General features: G+C 37.2%; 1 protein-coding gene across 1 annotated transcript in view; it reads left to right on the forward strand.

Annotated features, from left to right (window-relative positions):
* Positions 1-24,214, forward strand: part of TRHDE (thyrotropin releasing hormone degrading enzyme) — a 461,351-nt gene that overhangs the window by 306,978 nt on the left and 130,159 nt on the right. Inside the window, exon 7 of the mRNA XM_069584013.1 lies at positions 19,270-19,335. Within this exon, the coding sequence (XP_069440114.1) occupies positions 19,270-19,335 (66 nt within the window). The remainder of the gene's footprint in view (positions 1-19,269; positions 19,336-24,214) is intronic.

Below are 24,214 nucleotides of genomic sequence, written 5' to 3' on the forward strand. Positions count from 1 at the left end.
AAGAGAAGAGAAGATGGAGGGGGTAGTTAGAGGTAACTGGAATGAGATGAGGTGGGATCAAAAGAGGAGAGAGCAAGCTAGCCAGTAATCACTTCCTTATGTGTGCTCCATAGTCTGGACCGCTCAGAGGTGTTCACGGAGTTATACAGGGAAGACGAGAGGGAGGAAGTAGACAGAGGTGGCCAGAAGGATAAAAGAGGGAAATGAAAAGGAGAGAGACAGATCCAGCCAGTAACAAGTTCCTTAAGTGTTCTCCCCAGTCTGGAACACCCAGAGATTCACAGAGTTGGATAGGGAAGAGAAGGGGGAGAGAAGAGACAGAGGCCACCTGGTGGAGAAAAAGGAGTCCAAAGGAGGAGAGAGTGGTCAAGCCAGTAATCTCGCTCTCAGGTAAAATTGGGTAGTGAAGTTTGGGTTTTTAAATGTACAAAATTGACAACAAAAACCAAAAAGCAAAGATTAAAAATCTAGTGTAGAGGTTGGATTTTAAAAAATACAATATTAAAGAAATGAAGGAGAAAGAAAAAAACAACAACAAAAGAAAATAAGAACTAATTCAAATGAATTCTTTTTAACGTCTGAGTAATACTCCAGGAACGCATGTAAGAATTAAAGATTTTAATAAAATAAAATAAAATTAAAAAAATAGATTATCAAGAACCTACTGTATAGCATAGGGATCTCTGGTTAATATTCTGTAATAATCTAAATGGGAAAATAATTTTAAAAACAAAGGATGATTGTATGGGTATAACTAAATCACTTTGCTGCATACATGCAACTAACACATCATTGATAATAAATTGTATTTTAATATAAAATAAAAATATAAAAACAACTAAAAAAAAAGAAAACAAGAAAACAAAGCCACAAGAGTTATTAAAAAACAACAACAATCACACAAAGACTATATATAGCGTTTGCTTTAAAAAATAGGGTTTTTTTTTTGAAAAGTAATAGTAGGTTATAGAAATAAAAATTAAAGGAGAAATAGAGGACTTAACAATTTTTAAAAGTAAGAAAAAGAAAAGAAGAGAAAACAACCACACAACAGCATCAACAAAAGACAAAAAACAAACAAACAAACAAAACCAAGGAAAAACATACAAACAAACAAAAGAATGATTGTAAAAATAGTAGAGATATATCTGACCCTTTCTCTGGTGTTGTGGGCAGTGTGGGGTCAGTTCCAAGGTGGTTCCCTTTGTTTAACTTCTTTTGTTTGCTGGTCTCTTCAGTGTCTGATTTCCATCCTGACACAGGGCTGGTGGTGGTGGAAACCTGTTTTTTTTTTTTTTTTTTAGGCTCACTTGTTTAGTCGCACTGTTTTTGAGGTCAATGATCTGCTTTTCTGGGTGCCTGATGTCCTCTGCCAGCATTCAGGAGTTGTTTTGTGGAGTTTGCTCAGCGTTGAAATGTTCTTTTGATAAATTTGTGAGGGAGAAAGTGGTCTCCCCTTCCTATTCCGCCATCTTAGGTCAATCCTAGTTTATTCTTAATAAATACCTCTTGACTGATGTCTCCCCAGACTATTTCCTTATGTCTTTGTATTGTCATAGTGCAAAACCCCATTTCCTCTTTCCCTTTTCTCTTTTAAAACCACTCTAATTGTTTCTTCATTCTTGCCATTTGACCGGGTCTTTCTAGTCAGATCAAAATAAGCTCCACATTGCAAAATCCGATTAGTCTTCAACTTACTTGACTTGCTTTCTCAGGCACATCTTATGGCAATGAGCATTCTCCCCTTGAAAACTTTCTTCATTTTATTTCCTAGAGACCATGTTATGTTTTTGTTTGTTTTTTAGATACTCACTCACTGGCCGTTTCTTTCTCATCTTTTTTAATGAACTTAATCACCTTTCTGAACTTCTAAATGCTGAAATATCCCAGATCCAGTTCTTCAGATATATTTATATAATAATTTGATATATATAGGTTATTATTTTTTCATCTCCTGGTGGGAGCCTGGGGCTTCCAGACTTCTAACTCCAACTCTTGAATTCTTGGTTTCAGACTTTAACACCATGTGTTCTATCTGCCGGAAATGCTCTTCCCCTGTTGTTAACACTCTCCCCCTGTTGTAAACATGGCTTGCTTCATTGAATTCTGTCTGTTCTCAAATGTAAGTTTATTAGATCAGTCTTCCCTGATTATCTTATGTAAAACTTGAGAGTCCATCTCCCCCAGCATTCTCTTTTCCCTTACCCTGCTTATTTTGTCTTCATAGCGATAATACCTGGCATGATTATATTAAGCTGTTTCTTTATTAACTGCCTCTTCTACCTAGAATGTAAATTCCATGACATCTTTATTTGCTTCATTCTCTGCATCATTTTCAGTTCCTACTCAATAATTGTTTGTTAAATTCACAAAGAAATCAATCTTTACATTTACCTTAGTGTGACAGTTTTTGCCCAGATTGTTGGCACTTAAATTCGTACACCCTCTGGAAAATTTGAGAGACAGCTTTCTCACATCCTTTATTATTCTTGGTATTATGAAACTCCCAGTGTTTTTGCTTGGTTAATGACTGTGAAATGCTATCTTACTGTTTACTTTGGCTTTATTTATTTGTCAGACTAAAACTCCTTCATGTATTTATTGCCCTTCGGGCTCCTTACTTTGTAAATTTTCTGTGTATATCCTCTGCCCATTTTCCAATGGAGTCTTTTTTGTTTTAAAATTTGTTTGCTTATTTATTGATTATTGAGAGGTTTTCTTTGTATTATGGACACTAATCTTTGATAATAGACTTGTACTTTATCTTTTATGTCTTTTAGCATATAGATGTTTTAAACTCAGATTTAGACTACTTGTCCATTTTCTTTTTTATGCTTCATGACTTTTGTTTTGCTTAAATATCCTTCTTTATTCCAAATTCTCTAAGGTATACTTTGAGATGTCTTTTCTAATATTTTTAAAGTTCTATATTTCATATTGAGGGCTTCCCTTGTGGCTCAGCTGGTAAAGAATCCGCCTTCAATGTGGGAGGATCAGTCTGGGTTTGATCCCTGGGTTAGGAAGATCCCCTGGAGAAGGGAAAAGCTCCTCACTCCAGTATTCTGGCCTGGAGAATTCCATGGACTGTAGAGTCCCTGGGGTTGCAAAGAGTCGGACACGACAGAGGGACTTTCACTTTCACTTTATATTAAATTCTTTTGTCCGTTTGGATATTTTTTGTGGTTTGTTTTTTGTGTGTGCTGTACAATGTAATGTCATTATTTTTTAGATAATCAATCTTTCCAGTGCCAATTATTGAATTTCCTGCCCTACTCTCACTCATGTGTAATACCATTTCTGTCAACTATTACAACTGTCAGCTTTGGTGCACTTTCAGTCCTTTATTCTGACCCTGGTTTGCATGTACATTCCTGCTTCAATACTTCTGTCTAAGGTCAAACTACATACAGATTTTTAAATTTGATGTCACGTATGGTGATTCTCCCTGTCTTGTTCTCTTTCAAAATAATACTGTCAACTATTTTCCAATCCATATGAATTTTCAGAAGAAGACAGTCCCTAGAAAAAAAAATTTGAAGGTTTAATAGTTTAATTTTGGAATACTTGACATTTTTACAGTGACAATTCTCTTCAGCTTTGTAAGGGAAATATATAATTCTTCATTTTTAGGTTGTGTCTTTGGATAATTTCTGTAATTTTTTTCCATGAAAACTCTGAACAACTTTTAATTCTTCCCTATAATTTTTGGTTTTCTCATATTTATTTGTATATTTGTTCTTGATGTTTATGTATCGGTTGTGTCAGTCAGCTTTGTATACTATTTTATTGTTTTATAGATTAGTTCTATAGATTCTCTTGAATTCCTATAAGGACTTTCACATTATCTCTAAATAATAATAATATATTTCTTCATTTCTATCTTTTGCTTCATAATTATGTTATTTATTGTGCTTTTATGCATAAATATTAACAGAAAGCATTTTTATTTCTATCTTTATGGAGAAGGCTTACTATTTCAATGCTTAGTATATTTTTGGAAGAAGGTGTTTAATATGTTAATGAATTCCTTTCTCTTTCTAATTTATTAAGACATATTGTTTTAAATGAATTTAAGTCATAACAAATGTTTTTCATCTTAATAATTTCTTTGTTTTCTAGTTTGTTAATTTCTGCTCTTGATAGTCTATCCTTCCATGAACATTCACTGAGTTTTCAGTATTGTTATGTTTCATATTTCTTTAGTTGAATGTTTTCATTTAAATACTATTTCTGACACTGTTGAAAACTTCTTGTTTTCTTGTTCCAGATCTGTGTTCCTTTTTTTTTTTTTTTTGGTTTCCTTTTGACTTAAATGGGATCCTCTGCCCATGAGATTTTCTAGGCAAGAATACTGGAGTGGGTTGCCATTTCCTACTCCACAGGATCTTCCTGATCCAGGGATCAAACTTGCATCTTTTGTGTCTCCTGTATTGAGCAGGTGGATTCTTTACCAATTGTGCTACCTGCTGCTGCTGCTGCTAAGTCGCTTCAGTCGTGTCCGACTCTGTGCAACCCCATAGATGGCAGCCCACCAGGCTCCTCCGTCCCTGGGATTCTCCAGGCAAGAACACTGGAGTGGGTTGCCATTTCCTTCTCCAATGCATGAAAGTGAAAAGTGAAAGTGAAGTCGCTCAGTTGTTTCCAACTCTTAGCGACCCCATGGACTGTAGCCTACCAGGCTCCTCTGTCCATGGGATTTTCCAGGCAAGAGTACTGGAGCGGGGTGCCATTGCCTTCTCTGATTGTGCCACCTGCTAAGCTGCTTCAGTCTTGTCCGACTCTGTGCTACCCCATAGACTGCAGCTCACCAGGCTCCCCCATCCCTGGGATTCTCCAGGCAAGAACACTGGAGTGGGTTGCCATTTCCTTCTCCAATGCATGAAAGTGAAAAGTGAAAGTGAAGTCGCTCAGTCATGTCTGACTCTTAGTGACCCCATGGACTGCAGCCCACCAGGCTCCTCCGTCCATGGGATTTTCCGCAAGAGTGCTGGAGTAGGGTGCCACTGCCTCCCCTGGATTGTGCCACCTAGGAAGCCCTAAGTATGTACTTCCATGTTTTAATATCAATGCTGAAGAGTACTAGTAAACAGAAGTCCTCAGTGTGGGATATAAGCTGATTTTCACAGTGGTGAAAATTGAATACCTGCGTATTGGGCCAAAGCTTATGGTTTGGATTGCTGATCTGAAACTAACAAGTTGTTGCTGGTGGATACTTTTCTTAGCTTGGACCATCTTTCACTGGCAATGAAAAAGTTACCGTGTTGACAAATAACAGGTGTGCCAGATAAGTCTAAATGATCTGACCTACATCTAACTGTGTAAAGAAGAAATGGTCACATGGAACAATTAGTGAGTGATGTAAAATAATTTGATACATTATGTAGTTTAGACAAAGGATTTATAACTGCAGAGGAGAGCAAAGCATTGAGGACTAACATATTTACAGGAAGTTTCATACTGTAGTGTGGACTTTGCCTCTGCTTTTGGATGAGTTATAGGGCTTAGAATATAAGGTCAGGAAAAAAAAAATGTCATTGCAGTTGAAGTAAAGAGCATGATTAAAGCCTGAAGGTATAAGGTATGTTCATGGGATATGAGATCAGCTTAACCAGAGGCTGATTATTTGGCCATATGGGAAAAAGCATTTATAGGTAATATATCTATAAAAATATTTGTAGGTAATTTACACACAGTTTCACTGTGTAGGGCCTTGATTTATTATTATAGGCATTGCTTTTTAAAAGCAAAGAGTTTGGTGGGCAGGGTGCTAACATAAAAATGATGCTAATGATGAAGATGATGAGAATAACTACAGACTTCTGTAGATGCATATTACTTGCCCCAAACTGATCCAAGTTCTTCACAGGAATGATTTAAGTGAGTTCTCAGAAACTTCTTGAGGTATCATCATCATCATCAGTAGAAGTAGTCTTTGTTGTTGCTGTTGTTCCGTTCCAATTGTAAATACTTAGGCAGCCTCTCTAACATGCCTAAACTCTCACATCTAGTAAGAGCTGGGACCTTTAGCAGACATGCTTCTTCAGAAGTAATAATCAAAATTAGTCTGCGGTAGTCCCTAGGATGGACATGTGAACGTGAGAGTGCATCTGCAGGTTGCCACTGGGAGGCTGTGAAGCAGTTCAGCTGGCGGTGACAGCAGCATGGCCTCAGGAAGCCACCAATCAGAGAGGACTCAGGCTCAGGCGTGAGTGACGGGGCTGGGGGGGCACTAATTCTGCTTTCTGTGTCAAGCTAACTTTCCTTCCCTTTTTGTTTTCTACCCCCTGTACTTCTTTCTCTTCTCTCTCTCTCTCCCTTTCTTTTCAGTAATCAATTTGAGAGTAAGTGATATTCAGGATTAGATATTTTATGTATTTATTTTTCCTTTTCCTCGGGTCCTACATACAGCTGTAGTACTCTTGCAAAAAATAAAGGAAAAAAACATCTTTTTGGAAAATGTGTGGAGGATTTAAGATATGCTTTTACTCCAGACTGAAAACTTTCTTCAGTAACAGTAAGATTCTTCAGTAACAAATCATGTCATATCACATAATCTCCAAATATCTAGACATAATGTAAGGACATCATTTAGAAATTTACACTATAAAAGTACCTTGATTTAGAGTCAGTAGACTAATCCTTCCAGTAATTTAGAAAGTAACAAGAAAATCTTACCTTATAGGTTTCTGTGCTAATCAAAGATGCAACAACCCCCCCCCCCCAAAAAAAAAATGGAAGGAGACAATTTCCAGTAACTACTATAGTTGTTACTTTGAACAGTAACCTATTACGTATTAACCTTGTTACCTATTCCTTTGCCTCAGTCTCTCCCATATGTAGAGTGAATATAATGATACTGCATTCCTTACTTGCTCTTATCCTGAAGTTGAGCAAACACATCTGTAATGTGGAATACTGGATTGTAAGAAACTTCTTGAGAGGACTAAGAAAGAAGAGATTTTATCTGGATGTGTGCATTACTTTAAATATTAGAGTATACTTAGTACCAACTTACTCCAATGACTTATCATCCAGCAATTTATACTTGTTTGTACTTCAGCATTTAAAGTTGCCCTATTGGATTAGGTTTTCTGAGAAGAAAAATTATGGTGTGTGAGTTATTTACTTGGGAGGAGAGCCAGAGGAGAGAGCGAGAGCCCCTTGAGACCACACTGCAGGTCTCAGCCTGTGCAAGGAGAGAAGGCACAGAGAAGCATTGCTTTGAAAGAGCTGCATACTGCAGCTAATTGCAAGAAACATTCATCCAGGACAATGGGGAGTCTATGAGCCAGAGTTTCCCACTGGAGGAGTCCCCGTCTCTCTGGAATGTTCCCAACTTAGTTCCGCTGCCATGCTCAGTCATAGGGCTTGGAATGAATTGTGAAAAGTGCAGCCTTCAAGGGGCAGAAGAAAAGGGGCAATAGAAGGAAATTGAAGCAATGCGTTTTCATAGCTTCCTTATCCACACACAGCACTCGATACAAATATCACTATTTTCAACTTTCTGGCTGTTTGTTCTTATTGAACCTGCCGCCAACTAACTTTATGTCTCCTAGTTCATCAGTATGTTTTATTGTGCTAACCAGTTTACGTCTTTTATGCCATCTCCCATCCTGGGCATATTCAGCTCCTTCAGCTAGGTTTTTTCAATTAGGTTCCCCTTCATCCTCTTCTGGGAATGCTTATTGATTCAAAACCCTGAGTGATTCTAAGAATTTCTGTTCTTTTTCTAAGTTCCTCCTATACCCAGTGTTTCTGAAGAGTATCATATAACTATTTTGATTTGGAATCACAAGAAAGTCATCCAAATGCGTTAAGATTACTGATTTTAGAGGTAAATATGATTGGGTTTCTGATTCTGGCTTGATTACTTACTACCCGTGTTAATTTGATCAAGTTACACACCTCTCAAGTCATCACCTCTCAATTTTACCACCTGACAAATAAAGATAGTGGCATTTTCCTTACAATATCATGAATATGGCATCTTCTTGTTCAGTCAACTCAGTCATGTCTAACTCTTTGTGACCCCATGGACCGTAGCACACCAACCTCCCTGTCCCTCACGATCTCCCGGAGTTTGTCCCAACTTCATGTTCATTTCATCAGTGATGCCATCCAGCCGTCTCATTCTCTGATGTCCTCTTCTCCTGCCCTCAATCTTTCCCAGCATCAGGGATTTTTCCAGTGAGTCATCTGTTCACATCAGCTGGAGCTTCAGCATCAGTCCTTCCAGTGAATACTCCAGTGAATAACCTTGAGTATCAAACCCTGAGATTGGTTTGATTTCCTTGCTATCCAAGGGACTTTCAGGAGTCTTCTCCAGCACCACAGTTAGAAAGCATCAATTCTTTGGCCCTCTTTATGGTCCAGCTCTCACAAATGTACGTGACCACTGAAAAGACCATAGCCTTGACTATAGGTACTTTTGTTGGCAGAGTAATGTCTCTGCTTTTTAACACACTGTCTAGGTTTGTCATCATTTTCCTGCCAAGAAGCAATTGTCTTCGATTTCATGACAGCAGTCACTGTCTGCAGTGATTTTTGGAGCCCAAGAAGAAGATATCTGTCTCTACTTCACCACCTTGCCCCCTTCTATTTGCCGTGCAGTAATGGGCATCTGCCATGATCTTAGTTTTTTTTTTTTTAATATTTAGTCTTAAGCCATTCTTTCACTGTATATAATAGTTGCTTAATTAATGACAGGTACATTATTACCAATTTGAATTAGGACTTATGACTTTTCTATACATTTCCACATTTTTTCACTTCCCCTTATCTTCTCACTGGAGTTACTTCAAACCTAGTTCTACTCTTTCCAATCATTATTCTTGGGACCACATCTCCTACATGACTGAGAAGTGACAGGCCATGTATCATTCAGTATTATTAAGAACTGGAATGTACCAGGAACTGTTTTTTTGCAATGAATCTATAGTGGTGAATCAGACAGACCAAGTCTCCACCTGGATGAAACTTAACAGCCTGTTTCCTCCACTGCAGTGTCTCATACTTCAAAAATTTTAATTTATTTTTACTTCCCTTATCTGTCGTAGGCCTGTCTCAGTGGAAGCTTGTCCTTATTCTTTTCTAAGACTAATCTAACTTTTCTTACTTAGCTATACTAGAATTTTGCTCCAACATTCATCCCTTGACCTACTGTCTCCAGTATCTATCTCTCCTAGATTGTCTTTTTCTATGCATAAAAATTCCTGCCATGTTTTAAAAAATAAAAACACAAACAAATCTCACATGAACTTGCTTATTGCTTTCTCTTCTCCTCCTCTTTATCCATTGTTCTGCAATATGGCTTTTATACAAAGTCTATTTAAATAGCACTCTGTAATTGTGACCTACTTTGGCCTTCTTGTTAGCTGTATTTTTTTTCCCTTTAAAACTGAAGCACTTATTCATCAAACAAGTCTTCTATGACACATTTTTTTTAATCATAGTATTTCATCCTTAGGTCTTCATTTCATTTTTTTTTTCACTGATTTCCTCAGATGTTTATTGAGTTCCTATTCTAGGCACTCAAGTGCAGGTCATACAGAATCTGTAAATGCTGTTTTAGAGTTTTACCAAGAGAACACAATGGTTGTAGCAAACAACCTCTTCCAAGAACACAAGAAAAGACTCTACACATGGACATCACCATATGGTCACTACTGAAATCAGACTGATTATATTCTTTGTAGCTGAAGATGGAGAAGCTCTATACAGTCAGCAAAAACAAGACTGGGAGCTGACTGTGGCTCAGATCATGAACTCCTTATTGCCAAATTCAGACTTAAATTGAAGAAACTAGGGAAAACCACTAGACTATTCAGGTATGACCTAAATCAAATCCCTTATGATTATACAGTGGAAGTGAGAAATAGATTCAAGGGATTAGGCCTGAAAAACAGACTGCATGAGCAACTATGGATAGAGGTTCATGACACTGTACAGGAGGCAGTGATCAAGAGCACCCCCCCCAAAAAATGCAAAAAGGCAAAATGGTTGTCTGATGAGGCCTTACAAATAGCTGAGAAAAGAAGAGAAGTGAGAGACAAAGGAGAAAAAGACGTACCCATCTGAATGCAGAGTTCCAAAGAATAGCAAGGAGAGATAAGAAAGGCTTCCTCAGTGATCAATGCAAAAAAATCGAGGAAAACAATAGAATGGGGAAGACAAGAGTTTTCCTCGAGAAAATTAGAGATACCAAGGGAAAATTCCATGCAAAATGGGCTCAATAAAGGACCGAAATGGTGTGGATCTAACAGAAGCAGAAGACATTAAGAAGAGGTGGCAAGACTACACAGAAGAACTGTACAAAAAAGATCTTCATGACCCAGATAATCATGATGGTATGATCACTCACCTAGAGCCAGACATCTTGGAATGTGAAGTCAAATGGGGCTTAGGAAACATCACTATGAACCAAGCTAGTAGAGGTGATGCAATTCCAAATGAGCTATTTCAAATTCTAAGAGAAGATGCTGTGAAAGCGCTGCACTCAATATGCCAGCAAATTTGGAAAAGTCAGCAGTGGCCACAGGACTGGAAAAAGTCAGGTTTCATTCCAATCCTCAATGAAAGGCTATGCCAAATAATATTCAAACTACCGCACAGTTGCACTCATCTCACATGCTAGCAAAGTAATGCTCAAAATTCTCCAAGCCAGGCTTCAGCAATATGTGAACTGTGAACTTCCAGATGTTCAAGCTGGGTTTGGAAAAGGCAGAGGAACCAGAGATCAAATTGCCAACATTCATTGGATCATCAAAAAAGCAAGAGAGTTCCAGAAAAACATCTACTTCTGCTTTATTGACTATGCCAAAGCCTTTGACTGTGTGGATCACAACAAACTGTGGAAAATTCTTAAAGTAATGGGAATATTGATCACCTTACCTGGCTCCTGAGAAATCTGTATACAGGTCAAGAAGCACCAGTTAGAAACATGGAACAACATGGACATGGAACAACAGACTGGTTCCAAATTTGGAAAGGAGTACGTCAAAGCTGTATATTGTCACCCTGCTTATTTAACTTATATGCAGTGTACATCATGAGAAATGCCAGGCTGGAGGAAGCACAGGCTGGAATCAAGATTGACAGGAGAAATATCAATAACCTCATACATGCAGATGACACCACCCTTAAGGCAGAAAGCATAAAGGGACTAGGGAGCCTCTTGATGAAAGTGAAAGAGGGGAGTGAAAAAGTTGGCTGAAAACTCAACACTCAGAGAACTAAGATAATGCCATCTGGTCCCATTATTTCATGGCAAATAGATGGGGAAACAGTGGAAATAGTGACAGACTTTATTTTCCTGGCTCCCAAATCACTGCAGATAGTGACTGCAGCCATGAAATTAAAAGACACTTGCTCCTTGGAAGAGAAGCTGTGACCAATCTAGCAGAGACATTACTCTGACCACAAAGGTCCGTCTAGTCAAAGCTATGGTTTTTCTAGTGGTCATGTATGGATGTGAGAGTTGGACTATAAAGAAAGCTGAGCACCAAAGAATTGATGCTTTTGAACTGTGGTGTTGGAGAAGACTCTTGAGAGTCCCTTGGACTGCAAGGAGATCCAACCAGTCCATCCTAAAGGAGATCAGTCCTGAGTGTTCATTGGAAGGACTGATGCTGAAGCTGAAACTCCAATACTTTGGATCAATACTGATGCAAAGAACTGACTCATTGGAAAAGACCCTGATGCTGGGAAAGATTGAAGGCAGGAGGAGAAGGGGATGACAGAGGATGAGATGGTTGGATGGCATCACCGACTCAATGGACATGAGTTTGGGTAAACTCCGGGAGTTGGTGATGGGCAGGGAGGCCTGGTGTGCTGCTGTCCATGGGGTTGCAAAGAGACGGACATGACTGAGCGACTGAACTGAACTCCTTCACTGAAACTTTGGCGTATATCTGTTCATCATCTCATTCCGTACAAATCCTTGTTTATATCCTCAATCATAGTCTTTCACTTAATTTCATTCTTATGATCACATTTTCCTTCTGTTTCTCTGTGTCCGTACGTGGTCCTCAAAATACCACCTGTTTCAAATGGATGTGACTATTGTCTTCTAACTAATACTTTATTTTAAATGTCCCATATCTGCTAATGTCATCATAATCATCTGAAAGATGATTTTAGGCTTTAAGATTTAAAATGAACTTTGTTCTATTCTTTAAACCAGTCTTTTTCATTTTTATCCTCATTGTTACCATTTGCTTCTGGTTATTTTACTTCCTCCTTGAAGTATTTTAGATGAGTTGTGGCTTTTTTAACTGTCTTTCCAAAAACCCTTCCCAATCCTCTTTTTTATTGTTGTTACATCACTAAGTCATGTCCAACACTCTGTGATCCCATGGACTATAGCCCACCAGGCTCCAATGTCCACTCTCTTCCAGAGTTTGCTCAAAGTCATGCCCACTGAGTCAGTGATGCTATCTAACCATCTCATCCTTTGCCTCCCGCTTCTCCTTTTGCCTTCATCTTCCCCAGCATTAGGGTCTTTTCCAATGAGTTGGCTCTTTGCATCAGGTGGCCAAAGCATTGGAGCCTCAGCTTCAAGTCACTTGTTCCAATGAATATTCAAGAATGATTTCCTTTATAATAGACTGGTTTGATCTCCTTCCAGTTCAAGAAACTCTCAAGTGTCTTCTCAGCACTACAATTTGAAAGCATCAATTCTTTGGTGCCCAGCCCTCTTTATGGTCCAGCTCTCACATCTGTACATGACTACTGAAAAAACCATAGCTTTGACTAAATGGACCTTTGCCACAAAAGTGATGTCTCTGCTTTTTAATATGTTTTCATCTTCATAGGTTTGTCATAGCTTTCCTTCCAAGGAGCAAGCATCTTTAAATTTCATGACTGCAGTCACCATTTACAGTGATTTTAGAGCCCAAGAAAATAAAATCTATCACTGCTTCCACTTTTTTCCCTTCTATTTGCCCCATCCTCTAACAAAGTTCAAATGTATTAATCCTGATATTCAATTTTGTCTAACAACTGCTTCAGTTTTATGTTCCATTGAATCTTCTGTCGCTTAATCGTAAGCCCTTTTTCTTTCCGTATTACCTTCCCCACTTGTGCTTTTCACTTTCGCACCTTAATGATATCACACAAAGGCTGTTTCTCCCATACCATGAACACTGTTTACCTTTGCTCATGGAATCCTATCTGTCCTTCAAAGCCCAACAGAAGCGACCCTTCTTCGGATCCTCCTTACCCTTCATCTCTTCAGATAAAATGACCTCCCCTATTCTGAAACACAGTAAGGTATTTTATTTCTTTTGGCTTTCATCTTATATTGCATTGTATCTTTGCTTGAGTTTAGAGACTCATTACTATTTATGCTTTATAGGATTCTGAAAGTGTGAAAGTGTTAGTTGCTCAGTCGTGTCTGACTGTTTGCCACCCTGTGTGCCACCAGGCTCCTCTGTATATGGGATTCTCAAGGCAAAAATACTGGAGTGGGTTGCCACTTCCTTCACCAAGGCATCTTCCCAACCCAGGGATTGATGCATTGCATCAGCGGGTCTCCTGCATTGCAGGCAGATTCTTTTTTTTTTTTTCCAGTTTTTAAAACTTTTTTTATTTTTAAATTTTTTAAAGTTTCTATTTTATATTATCTACAAAGATTTTCCCTTAACTTAAAAGTTGAACCACTGCAGACAGTGACTACTTCATCAAACTTGATTTATAATTAATAATCCATCAGTTTAACGGTAAGAATTTACTGAAACTTTGTCAAGTTTGGTAAAAGGGAGTTCCAAGTCTTGATTTTTTTCTTTTTGGCAGTAATAGCAGCAAGAATCACTCTTGTTACTTCTTTTGCTGGCTGATGCGTTCATGACTTTCAAGGGTCATTAAAAAATAAATAACTTCCAGTTTCAGCAAGCAGAGTTGGGGTACTTGCGGGACTCGGAAACAGCATATGGAATTATGGGACAGCCCACAAGTTCCTAAATGCCTCCACTCAGTCCAAGTATCTTCCACTGCAAGTGAACTGTTCACATTCCTATTGGATGTTACAAGAAATCAACTTTTTTTTTTTTTTCAAAACAAAACAATGAAATTCTAGTTTTCTGTGCTTCCAGTTGGTAGAGGCAGTAGAAGGGAGGAGGGAATTGGGCCTTTTGGTTCCTCCAGGGCAGCCTTACAGCTGCTGTTGGTGCGGGGCTTGTATCCAGGTCCATCGGCCGTGTGGGGTGGATGGGTGTTCGCCGGCTGAACTCTAGAAGGAGGAATGGTGAAGACAGTCTGCTGCGCTGCTGGGAAACTGTTCTGTGGAGACTGCGTACTGCAGGCAGGCGTTGTGGAAGGTGGGGTTGGCGCAAGCGTGGTAAATGGCAGACTGCAGGCAGATTCTTTACCACTTGAGCCACCAGCAAAAACTTATAGGATTCTGAGCATACAGTTTTCCTCAACAAGCATATGTTAAAGGAATAAATTAGTTGAGATCTTCCTCTTTTTAAAAGTGATTGCTTATCACTGAGAGTGTGTGTGTGTTAGTCGCTCAGTCGTGTCCAACTCTTTGTGACCCCATGGGCTGTAGCACGCCAGGCTCCTCTGTCCACGTGCTTCTCCAGGCAAGAATACTGGAGCCGGTTGCCCTTTCCTTCTCCAGGGGATCTTCCTGACCCAGGGATTGGACTGGAGTCTCCTGAATTTCAGGCAGCTTCTTTACCATCTGAGCTACCAGGGAAACTCTTTGAAAGTGATTACTTATCACTGAAGCACACCAATAAGATAAAGAAGCTCCAGTAATAAACTGTCTTTCCTGCCTGAGTAGTCTTCGAGAAGGCAAAGTAATTGCTATATGTGCAATGTATTTCTCTTTCTCTCTCATCCAGTTATTGTGGTGAGGAAGCACCTTTCTCAGCCAGGCAAATGGAACAGGGGCACCAAGTCATACACACTCTTGCCTCTGGAGATGTTTACTGTCATTGAGACTGACATGCATGCAAATGCTTGCATGAAAATAAAGGGAATTTTAGCTAGGAACTTATATGAGAAGGATACTACAAATAGGAAAATCACTAAATGAGTAATAGGTTTATAAGCATACTTTTGTAGAATTTTCTTTGTGGAAGTGTTAGTTGCTCAGTTGTGTCTGACTCTTTGCAACCCCATGGACTGTAGCCCATTTCTGTCCATGGAGTTGTCCAAGCAAGAGTACTGGAGTGGGTAGCCATTCTCTTCTCTAGAGGACCTTCCCCATCCATGGACAGAACCTGCATCTCCTGCATTGCAGACAGATTCTTCATTGTCACCAGGGAAGTCCAGAATATTCTTTATAGAACCTTAAAAAAAATCATTTAATAGTTTCTACCCTATCATCTCCCTGAAATTTAGTATAGCAAATATAGTGATATTTTCTTGATTAAATCTCAGAATTATACAAATCTTGCAGAAATAGTATATTTATTTCCCATAAAGCTACTTAGGCTGTATAACATCCAATTTGTTTGATTGGGGCCGGAATTTTGAATCACAAGTGAGTATAAATTATAATACTACAAATTATATTGGTGAAAAAATATTTTAAAGACACAGTGAAAGGGGATTTATTGTTTTCTTTTTCAACAAGAGTTTACAGTGAGGTGTGCCTGCATTAAGAAGTGTAATCTTTGTTATAATCCATATGGTAGTTTCTCAAACTACTGCACAATTGCACTCATCTCACGTGCTAGCAAAGTCATGCTCAAAATTCTCCAAGCCAGGCTTCAGCAATACGTGAACCGTGAACTCCCTGATGTTCAAGCTGGTTTTAGAAAAGGCAGAGGAACCAGAGATCAAATTGCCAACATCCGCTGGATCATGGAAAAAGCAAGAGAGTTCCAGAAAAACATCTATTTCTGCTTTATTGACTATGCCAAAGCCTTTGACTGTGTGGATCACAATAAACTGTGGAAAATTCTGAAAGAGATGGGAATACCAGACCACCTGACCTGCCTCTTGAGAAATCTGTATGCAGGTCAGGAAGCAACAGTTAGAACTGGACATGGAACAGCAGACTGGTTCCAAATAGGAAAAGGAGTACATCAAGGCTGTATATTGTCACCCTGCTTATTTAACTTCTATGCAGAGTACATCATGAGAAGCGCTGGACTGGAAGAAGCACAAGCTGGAATCAGGATTGCCAGGAGAAATATCAATAACCTGAGATATGCAGATGACAACACCCTTATGGCAGAAAGTGAAGAGGAACTAAAAAGCCTCTTGATGAAAGTGAGAGAGGAGAGTGAAAAAGTTGGCTTAAAGCTCAACATTCAGAAGATAAAGATCATGGCATCTGGTCCCATCACTTCATGGGAAATAAATGAGGAAACAGTGGAAACAGTGTCAGACTTTATTTTGGGGGGCTCCAAAATCCCTGCAGATGGTGACTGCAGCCATGAAATTAAAAGACGCTTACTCCTTGGAAGGAAAGTTATGACCAACCTAGATAGCATATTCAAAAGCAGAGATATTACTTTGCCAACAAAGTTCCATCTAGTCAAAGCTATGGTTTTTCCAGTGGTCATGTATGGATATGAGAGTTGGACTGTGAAGAAAGCTGAGTGCCGAAGAATTGATGCTTTTGAACTGTGGTGTTGGAGAAGACTCTTGAGAGTCCCTTGGACTGCAAGGAGATCCAACCAGTCCATTCTGAAGGAGATCAGCCCTGGGATTTCTTTGGAAGGAATGATGCTAAAGCTGAAACTCCAGTACTTGGGCCACCTCATGCAAAGAGTTGACTCATTGGAAAAGACTCTGCTGCTGGGAGGGATTGGGGGCAGGAGGAGAAGGGGATGACAGAGGATGAGATGGCTGGATGGCATCACTGACTCGATGGACGTGAGTCTGAGTGAACTCCGGGAGTTGGTGATGGACAGCGGGGCCTGGCATGCTGTGGTTCATGGGCTCGCAAAGTGTCGGACACGACTGAGTGACTGAACTGAACTGAATAGGTGCTCAGTATATGTTGGCCGCTTGATGACAGTTGAAGAACCCATCTGCCTGTGAAGATCTATGAAATAGTGATATTTAAAATTCAGTTTTGGAAAGAAAAGTCTAGTTAAATATAGAGGAATGCATGCATGCTACTCTGGAGAATTTAAAATATTCAAATTGGCAAGACAAACATAGTTTTGAAAAGTTAACTGTGCAATATAATCATAAGAGGGAGTCCCATAGTATATAATTTTAAAATATTAAATATATTCCTAGGGTTTCTTTCCTTTTAGTACTCTGCTCCAGCTCAACCCAGACAAGAAAACAGGTACATTCTTTATGATTTGAAAGGACTCTCTTGTCATTAGCACATGCCAAGTTGATAGTTTTTATAGCCTGACAAGAGACCAAGGCTTCATTACCTAGAGGGAAACACTTAAATCATCCGAAGATGGTTGTTCTGTACTGAGGACAGTTTTCCGTCGACTGCTCGAGATTCCATCTCACTTCCCAGGTGGCAAGGGTTAGTTTTTCTTCAGAACTGACAATTTCCACCTTGGAGTGGGTAGATTAGATTGGGAATGTATAGGAGGGGAGCTTGTCAAGGAAATTCACGGAACAGAATTGATAAGTTCTAAAGGGAATTCTAACTTGGTCCCCAGATTGAATCATAGATGCTCATACTTTATGGATTTAAACAACTGTGCAGAAGATACAAAGTAAGAAGCAGAAGAAAGAGCAGAAAGTAGAAGCTATGGAAGGAAAATATACCAGAAAAGGCATACAACTCTATGTCTTGTCCAGGGAACCCATCATTTGTTGAGTTGTGAATAAAATACCAATTTGGGGAGTAACTGTGATAATGACTGATTTTTTTCGAGACATTTCTGTAATACTGATTCGTAGAGTATGAATACTTGACTGCATTAAAATTCTGGAATTACAGGGAGCAGTTTTGGTAACAGTGGAAATTCATTCTTGTGTCTCTGTACTTGTTGTTGCCATCCAGCCCCAGGCTGGATGAGTCTATATGGGATTCTTATGATTCTCTTATAAAAAAGAGAAACTTGGTAAGAAATTAGCTATTGATGGGTATGAATTTAAAGTGAGTATGAAGTTAGAAATGTAGTTATAAAGGGATTTATTTCACTTAAAACCAGGCTATCATTTATTTTTTTCTTTTTTTTTTTAAAGATTTTTAAAAGTGTATTTATTTTTAATTGAAGGATAATTGCTTTACAGAATTGTGTTGTTTCCTATCATTTATTTTTAAACTTTTGCTGCTTTCATTTACTGCTTCATAGTTAAAACAGTTTGCTGCAGATTGAAATATCTTCTTGAAGTCTTATTTATATTTTGCATACAGATGTGTGATAATCTAGGCTTAACCATCAATTCTTGGAATTTTTCATATTGATTACATGTCAGCCTTTTCACACTGATTTTGTTCTACAATGTAATAACCATTTTCAAAATGAGATAGATTCTTACATTAGTATTTTGTTCTATTGCTCTAAATATTTATCAGCCTCATATATGTTCTACTTGTATATGGATTTATAGAAGACTCTAAAAGGAAAAAAAAACACAGGAAATAAATATAATTACCTTGATATAATATTGACAGCTAACACTTCTATCATAGTTACTAATTTTTAAACCCAGCTTGAATTGCCTTACATTCAGTAATTTATTTAAATTTCAGGAAAACCATATAAATTTGGACTATTATTGCCTGTACTTTTCAAGTGAGAAAAGTGAGGAACTAAGGGGTTAAATACTTTTGCTGAGTAAACATAGAGGGTAATGCCAGAACCAGGATTTGAATCCAAGAAATCTGATTCCCTGGAACTTCCTACCCTCCACTTCTATAACTAAATGATTCTTGATTGATCCACAGATAAAGTATGTAGCTATGTTACTTCAAAGCTATATTTTGATATGATTATTTATAAGATGGGTGTACCACCTTTACTAGATTATGAACCTGTGAGTACAAGAACCTTGTTTTATTAACTTTGTCATATATGGTGCTCAGTAAAATTTCTAGTGTTCCTGAATTACACCTTATTATTGCTCTGAGATATTGTATCCAAGAGACTTCTACTTCAAAATCATCAGTTTTAGATCCATAAAACTTTTAGATTGACTGAACAAAAAATGCAGTTGTAGCCTATAAGTGAAGTATTGTGCTCATAATTCTCTTATTTCTTAATTATTTTAAAGAATAAAACAGCATGAATGAAGAAGACTATTTTTGACTGATATAGAATAATTTTAGAATCATGTTACTTGTTGAAACCTTTTTCTTTTCTTTTTTAAAAATACTCTTTCTTACAGGGTGCTGCTTTAATTAGAATGCTGGCTAATTTTATGGGTCATTCAGTGTTTCAAAGGGGTTTGCAAGTAAGTAAAATGTTTTCTATTTTCTTTTACATTTTTCCTTATTCTTGTGTTTATTTAAAGATATTTCACAGCTTGGGAAATCGCTAATACAAAATTGCTGAATTTTATGGGAAACTATAAGGTAAGTAAGGTAAGCAGTGCCTTACCATAAGACAAATGAAAAAGGAAGATAAGATTCTGTATCAACCCACAAAACTCAAAAGGTTATATCATTTAGAATCTCTTTAATATGCATTTTAAAATTGAAGTAATTTTCAAATATAGCAGATCCTAAATCGTCTATATATGATTTCACAAAAGTCTATTTCTCTTTTCTTCCTTTTAAAAGTTTATATAAAATGAAAGCAAATTTTGTTAGCCTTCTTGGAGTTATGCACTGTTTGAGAAATTCTTAACACTTTTTCAAATATGTGCCTTTTATGTTGTTTACTGTTTTAGTGTTGATATACAGAGATTATTATTTTTTCCAAATAAAGCATTTTTATTTAGGAAATATAGTACTTAAATAAAGAAGGAAAAAAAGAAACAGTTTTATTATAATACATTTACAGTATGAAACATGGAATCTAGAAGTAGATTCTTAGAAAAGGAAGATTGTTAAATTCTTGAAAGCAAACACAAAAATAGAAAAATAGAATTTTTATTCCATTGAATCTGTTGGAGTAAATCATGTTCCTAGCAGCTGTGATTGATGAATTATTTATGATGCATTCTGCTACTTAGAAGTGTCCTTTAAAGTAAATTGATGTTCACCTGAAATACAATTATGCTAAGACAGAGAGAGCAATCAATCTTATCTTTCTCAGTAAGCTTTTCATTTTGAAATTTAAATAAACTACATGTGGGATCAGGTCATGTTTTAGTAGTCTAATTCTATCTTTACCCAAAATAAACTAAATGATAAAATACAAAACAAGAGTTAAGTATGTTATGAGAAAGCTATAAATACTTAACACAAGAGAAAAAAATATATAAGTTCCTTGAAGAATAATTTTCCTTAGAAAATATTTTTACCAAATTGTTCCAGCTGGAGTTGGAATTACTTTAATCAGCTCTTTCCATTAGGGCCACTTTTGGAATCGCTGAATTCCGCTGAATCTGTTTGCCAAGTACTAAAGTCTCTGTTCTGATCACATAGTTAGAAAAATCCTTTTTTTTTTTTTTTCCTCTGTGAGTGACCTCCATGAATATCAACTATCTGGAGAAACGTCCTTCCTTATCCCCACTCCTTTGTTTTTCCCACTGAAGTTGTAGCATGACAATACAGTTCCAGAAAATAGCTGAGCTTTCATAAGAGTTCCACAAATTGAATTTAATTTCCTTGTAGCAAGCTGATGTGAAATCACTTTCTGTATACAATTTTTATTTAATTTTATTTTTTTCATTTGTGTGTGTAGATTTTCTTGGAAGATTGAATAACAATACTTATCTGGAAAGGATTTTTTTTTTTGCAATGTTTTTCTTTTTCTTATCATACTTTCTGTGGTATGCAAACTAGAACAGTTTTGAATACAGCCTTTTCTACTGACCTAGTCTGTCCAGTTTTATCTGTAACAGTTAGACTCTACCCTCTAACTCCCATGATATTAAACTTTCATTTGAAGCCTGTATTAATGTGTGCCTTTATGCTGTGGTACTTGATTTGCTTAATTTTCAACTGAGGGACTCTGTGTTTGTCAACATTGCATTTCATTTCCCTGTGACATCTCATTGATCAGATAGATCTTTATCCTTCAGTACTTTCCTTGCCGCTTTATTTATACTCATCACTCAAACTGATTTAGTGTATCATCAGCAGTTTGGATTAGTTTACAGTAGATTCAAGTGTCTAGGTGATAAATTATCATCTCTTGTGCATGAAGATGCATGGGATACGGTTTGAAAATGACCTCCTGAACAGACACTTCATGTCGTGGTGCTGAGTGGTCACAGAGTTGATATTAATATATTTCCCATCCACAAGCTCCAGGGGAATCTTGGTTTGCATGTTGCTGAAAGAGCTAATCTAGACTGTCAGTGCTTATCTTTGCTGGAAAATCTATTAATTGTTTTTATATTAACAATGGCTATTTCTATGTTGACAGGTGGAAGTTTATATTTGCACACAGACCCAAGGTTAGATTTACAAGTGTAGGCATCCTAAATTGCAAATACTATTTTTTTCATATATTCTCCCCCCATCCCACCATCCTTCTCTTTCTTTCTTCTTCCCTCCCTCCATATTTCCATTTTATTTATTTTTTTTAGTACTTGGACCTTAGCCCTGATATTCCATACCTGAACAATATTATAATGGTGGTTTCTTCTAAAACTTGGTTTCTCTTGAATCTTTTAGTCCTTGTGATCCATCTTAAGCTCTTTTGGGAACAAGGAAAATGGTTTTTTACAAATACATTCACAAATAAATAAAACAATATATTTATGCAATATTAAATTTAAAATATAAAAACACATGATAACATTATATAAATAGATAAAGTAAAATGTAATATTTATATAATAAATATAATAAAAATGATATAAAGGTAGATGAGTTCACATGTTTATATTTAACTTAGCAAGTACCTGAGTATTGATTCAGCTACATATTTCTTAACTTTTATAATATTTTGTATTGGACAACATATTTCAAGTTTCAACTTATACATACATCCCTCAGTAGAAAGGGGCTCCAAAGACTTTTTGAGAAAAGTTTTGTTTCTAGTATCCATATAATCCATTCGATCAGCTATCTGAATGTCTGGTAAATGGTTTAATAATGAATAATCACAACTTTCCTTGGTCTGATCTTCTTGATTTTTTGGTCTTATTTTTTGGCCCTTATTTCTTGAATGTTGTGTGATGCTTAAATGTTAAGTTTTGCACAATTTTTAAAATAAGTTGCCTCAAAACTTCTTTTAGTATGTAACAGACAGAACACACGTTCTGTCTACTTAGACTGTAACAGATAGCGTAGGGCTTCTCAGGCGGCTCATTGGATAAAGAATCTGTCTGCAGTGCAGGAGAACACCTGCAGTGTAGGAGACTGCCTGCAATGCAGGAAACCCAGGTTCCATCCCTGGGGCAGGAAGATCCCCTGAACAAGGAAATGGCAACCCACTCCAGTATTCTTGCCTGGGAAATCCTATGGACAGGGGAGTCTGATAGGCTACAGTCCATTAGAGTCGGACATGACTGAAGCGACCGAGCACCATTAATAAGTCAGTCTCCATTTTGTTTCAATGGTTAAATTGAAAGTGAAATAGAGCAAATGAAGTGAACCTTTGTGGATTATGTATGCCACTTATAAATAATACATTTTTTCAAACACAGAAATATTTATCTTTTTGCAATTCTGTATAGCTACTGTTCTTCCATAGTAGATTACCCAAAACAATTGCTGGAATATTTTGGGACACAAGAGGCAACGGAATAAGTCAGGAGAAACATTTCTTATTCTTTTTTAAAACTTTTTCCTTTGTGTTGGGGTATAACTGATTAACAGTGTTGTGATAGTTTCAGATGAACAGCAAAGGGACTCAGCCACACATATAGATGTATCCTTTCTCCCCCAAACGCCCCTCCCATCCAGGCTTCCAAATAACATTAAGCAGAGTTTCATGTACTACACAGTACGTCCTTGTTGGTTATCCATTTTAAGTATAGTAGTGTGTACATGTCCATCCCAAACTTCCTAACTATTCCTTCCCCCCATGTTTTCCCCCTGACAACCATTATTCTTGTTCCTAATTAATGATGGGCTTTCTGCTAGTCACTAAACAGTTTGGGTTTGATACTTTAATTTAGGACAACTGTTTCAATTTAATGGGAGAATTTAGCTAGCGTTCCTGAATCTTCAGTTACTCATCTGCATGGTGAGACTATATGGCTTTGCCCCTGTTGGGAGAGTTAGAGGAGTAGCAGTCAGGAAAACCACTGCTAGATTTCGAAATTTTGGTATCACAGAGAAAACACCCATACATTCAACGTAGTTCTAGTCAGGTTTTGGGAGAGCGTGGAATCAGATGTGTTTGTTCAATTCACCACTGTAACCGAGAGTCCTCGGAGCCTTTCTTCAGTCGCCTTCAGTGCACTGTGTTCTGATATCTTCTTAGTTCGCCTAGTGCTCAGCCTCTATTACTGCAAGAATCGCTGAATCTTTCTGAAATGCTCACATCTTTAAGTTCCTAGGTTTCTTATAGTTTAAGTACACATTGTAATTTGTGCCCATTTGCATAATGTTTGTACCTATGATCAGTAAATTTGGATCTACTTCTTTTACCTTGTTTTTATAATTTAAGCTTCCACAGCTCAAATCCTCATTCTTACCTAAGTGCTCTAGACTTATTTTTAAAGTAAATTATTCAGAGAAGGATTCTTATAGATAGAATTGCTTCACATGACTTTGACCTTTCTTAGTTGATTTTTACTTGTTTTCATCTCCCTAGTTGCATTTTTTTATAATTTTTCTTTGAGTTTTTAGAAATAAAAGAATAAAGGTATAATTTTAATTTTGACATTCTCAGATAACATTGACTCAGTAGCTATTAAAAATAATTAGTACATACTACTACTGTTTTTTTTCTTTTCTATTTTGAAACAAAACAATATTGCTTTAATGATTTGAACCTGGCAGTACTGTTCTTTACGTTGTTAAGAGGCAATACCAGGGAACTAAAATTATAAAGAAAGATCACCGTTAAACATGATATAAACACTTCAAAATCCGTCAGAGAGTGAGTCACCTTCCTGCTCATCCAATGAAGGTAATTCAATATCATTTAAAATATGGTTGAATAAAGAAAGATTTCTTTTGATTAGTATTTAACTGCTCTTTTCCATAAGGTAACCTACAAAAAGATGTTTGGATCCAATTATCAAGGTGGAAATTGCTTATGCA

The sequence above is a fragment of the Ovis canadensis genome, chromosome 3 (genome assembly GCF_042477335.2).
Source record: "Ovis canadensis isolate MfBH-ARS-UI-01 breed Bighorn chromosome 3, ARS-UI_OviCan_v2, whole genome shotgun sequence".
In the NCBI taxonomy this organism is placed as follows: Eukaryota; Metazoa; Chordata; class Mammalia; order Artiodactyla; family Bovidae; genus Ovis; species Ovis canadensis.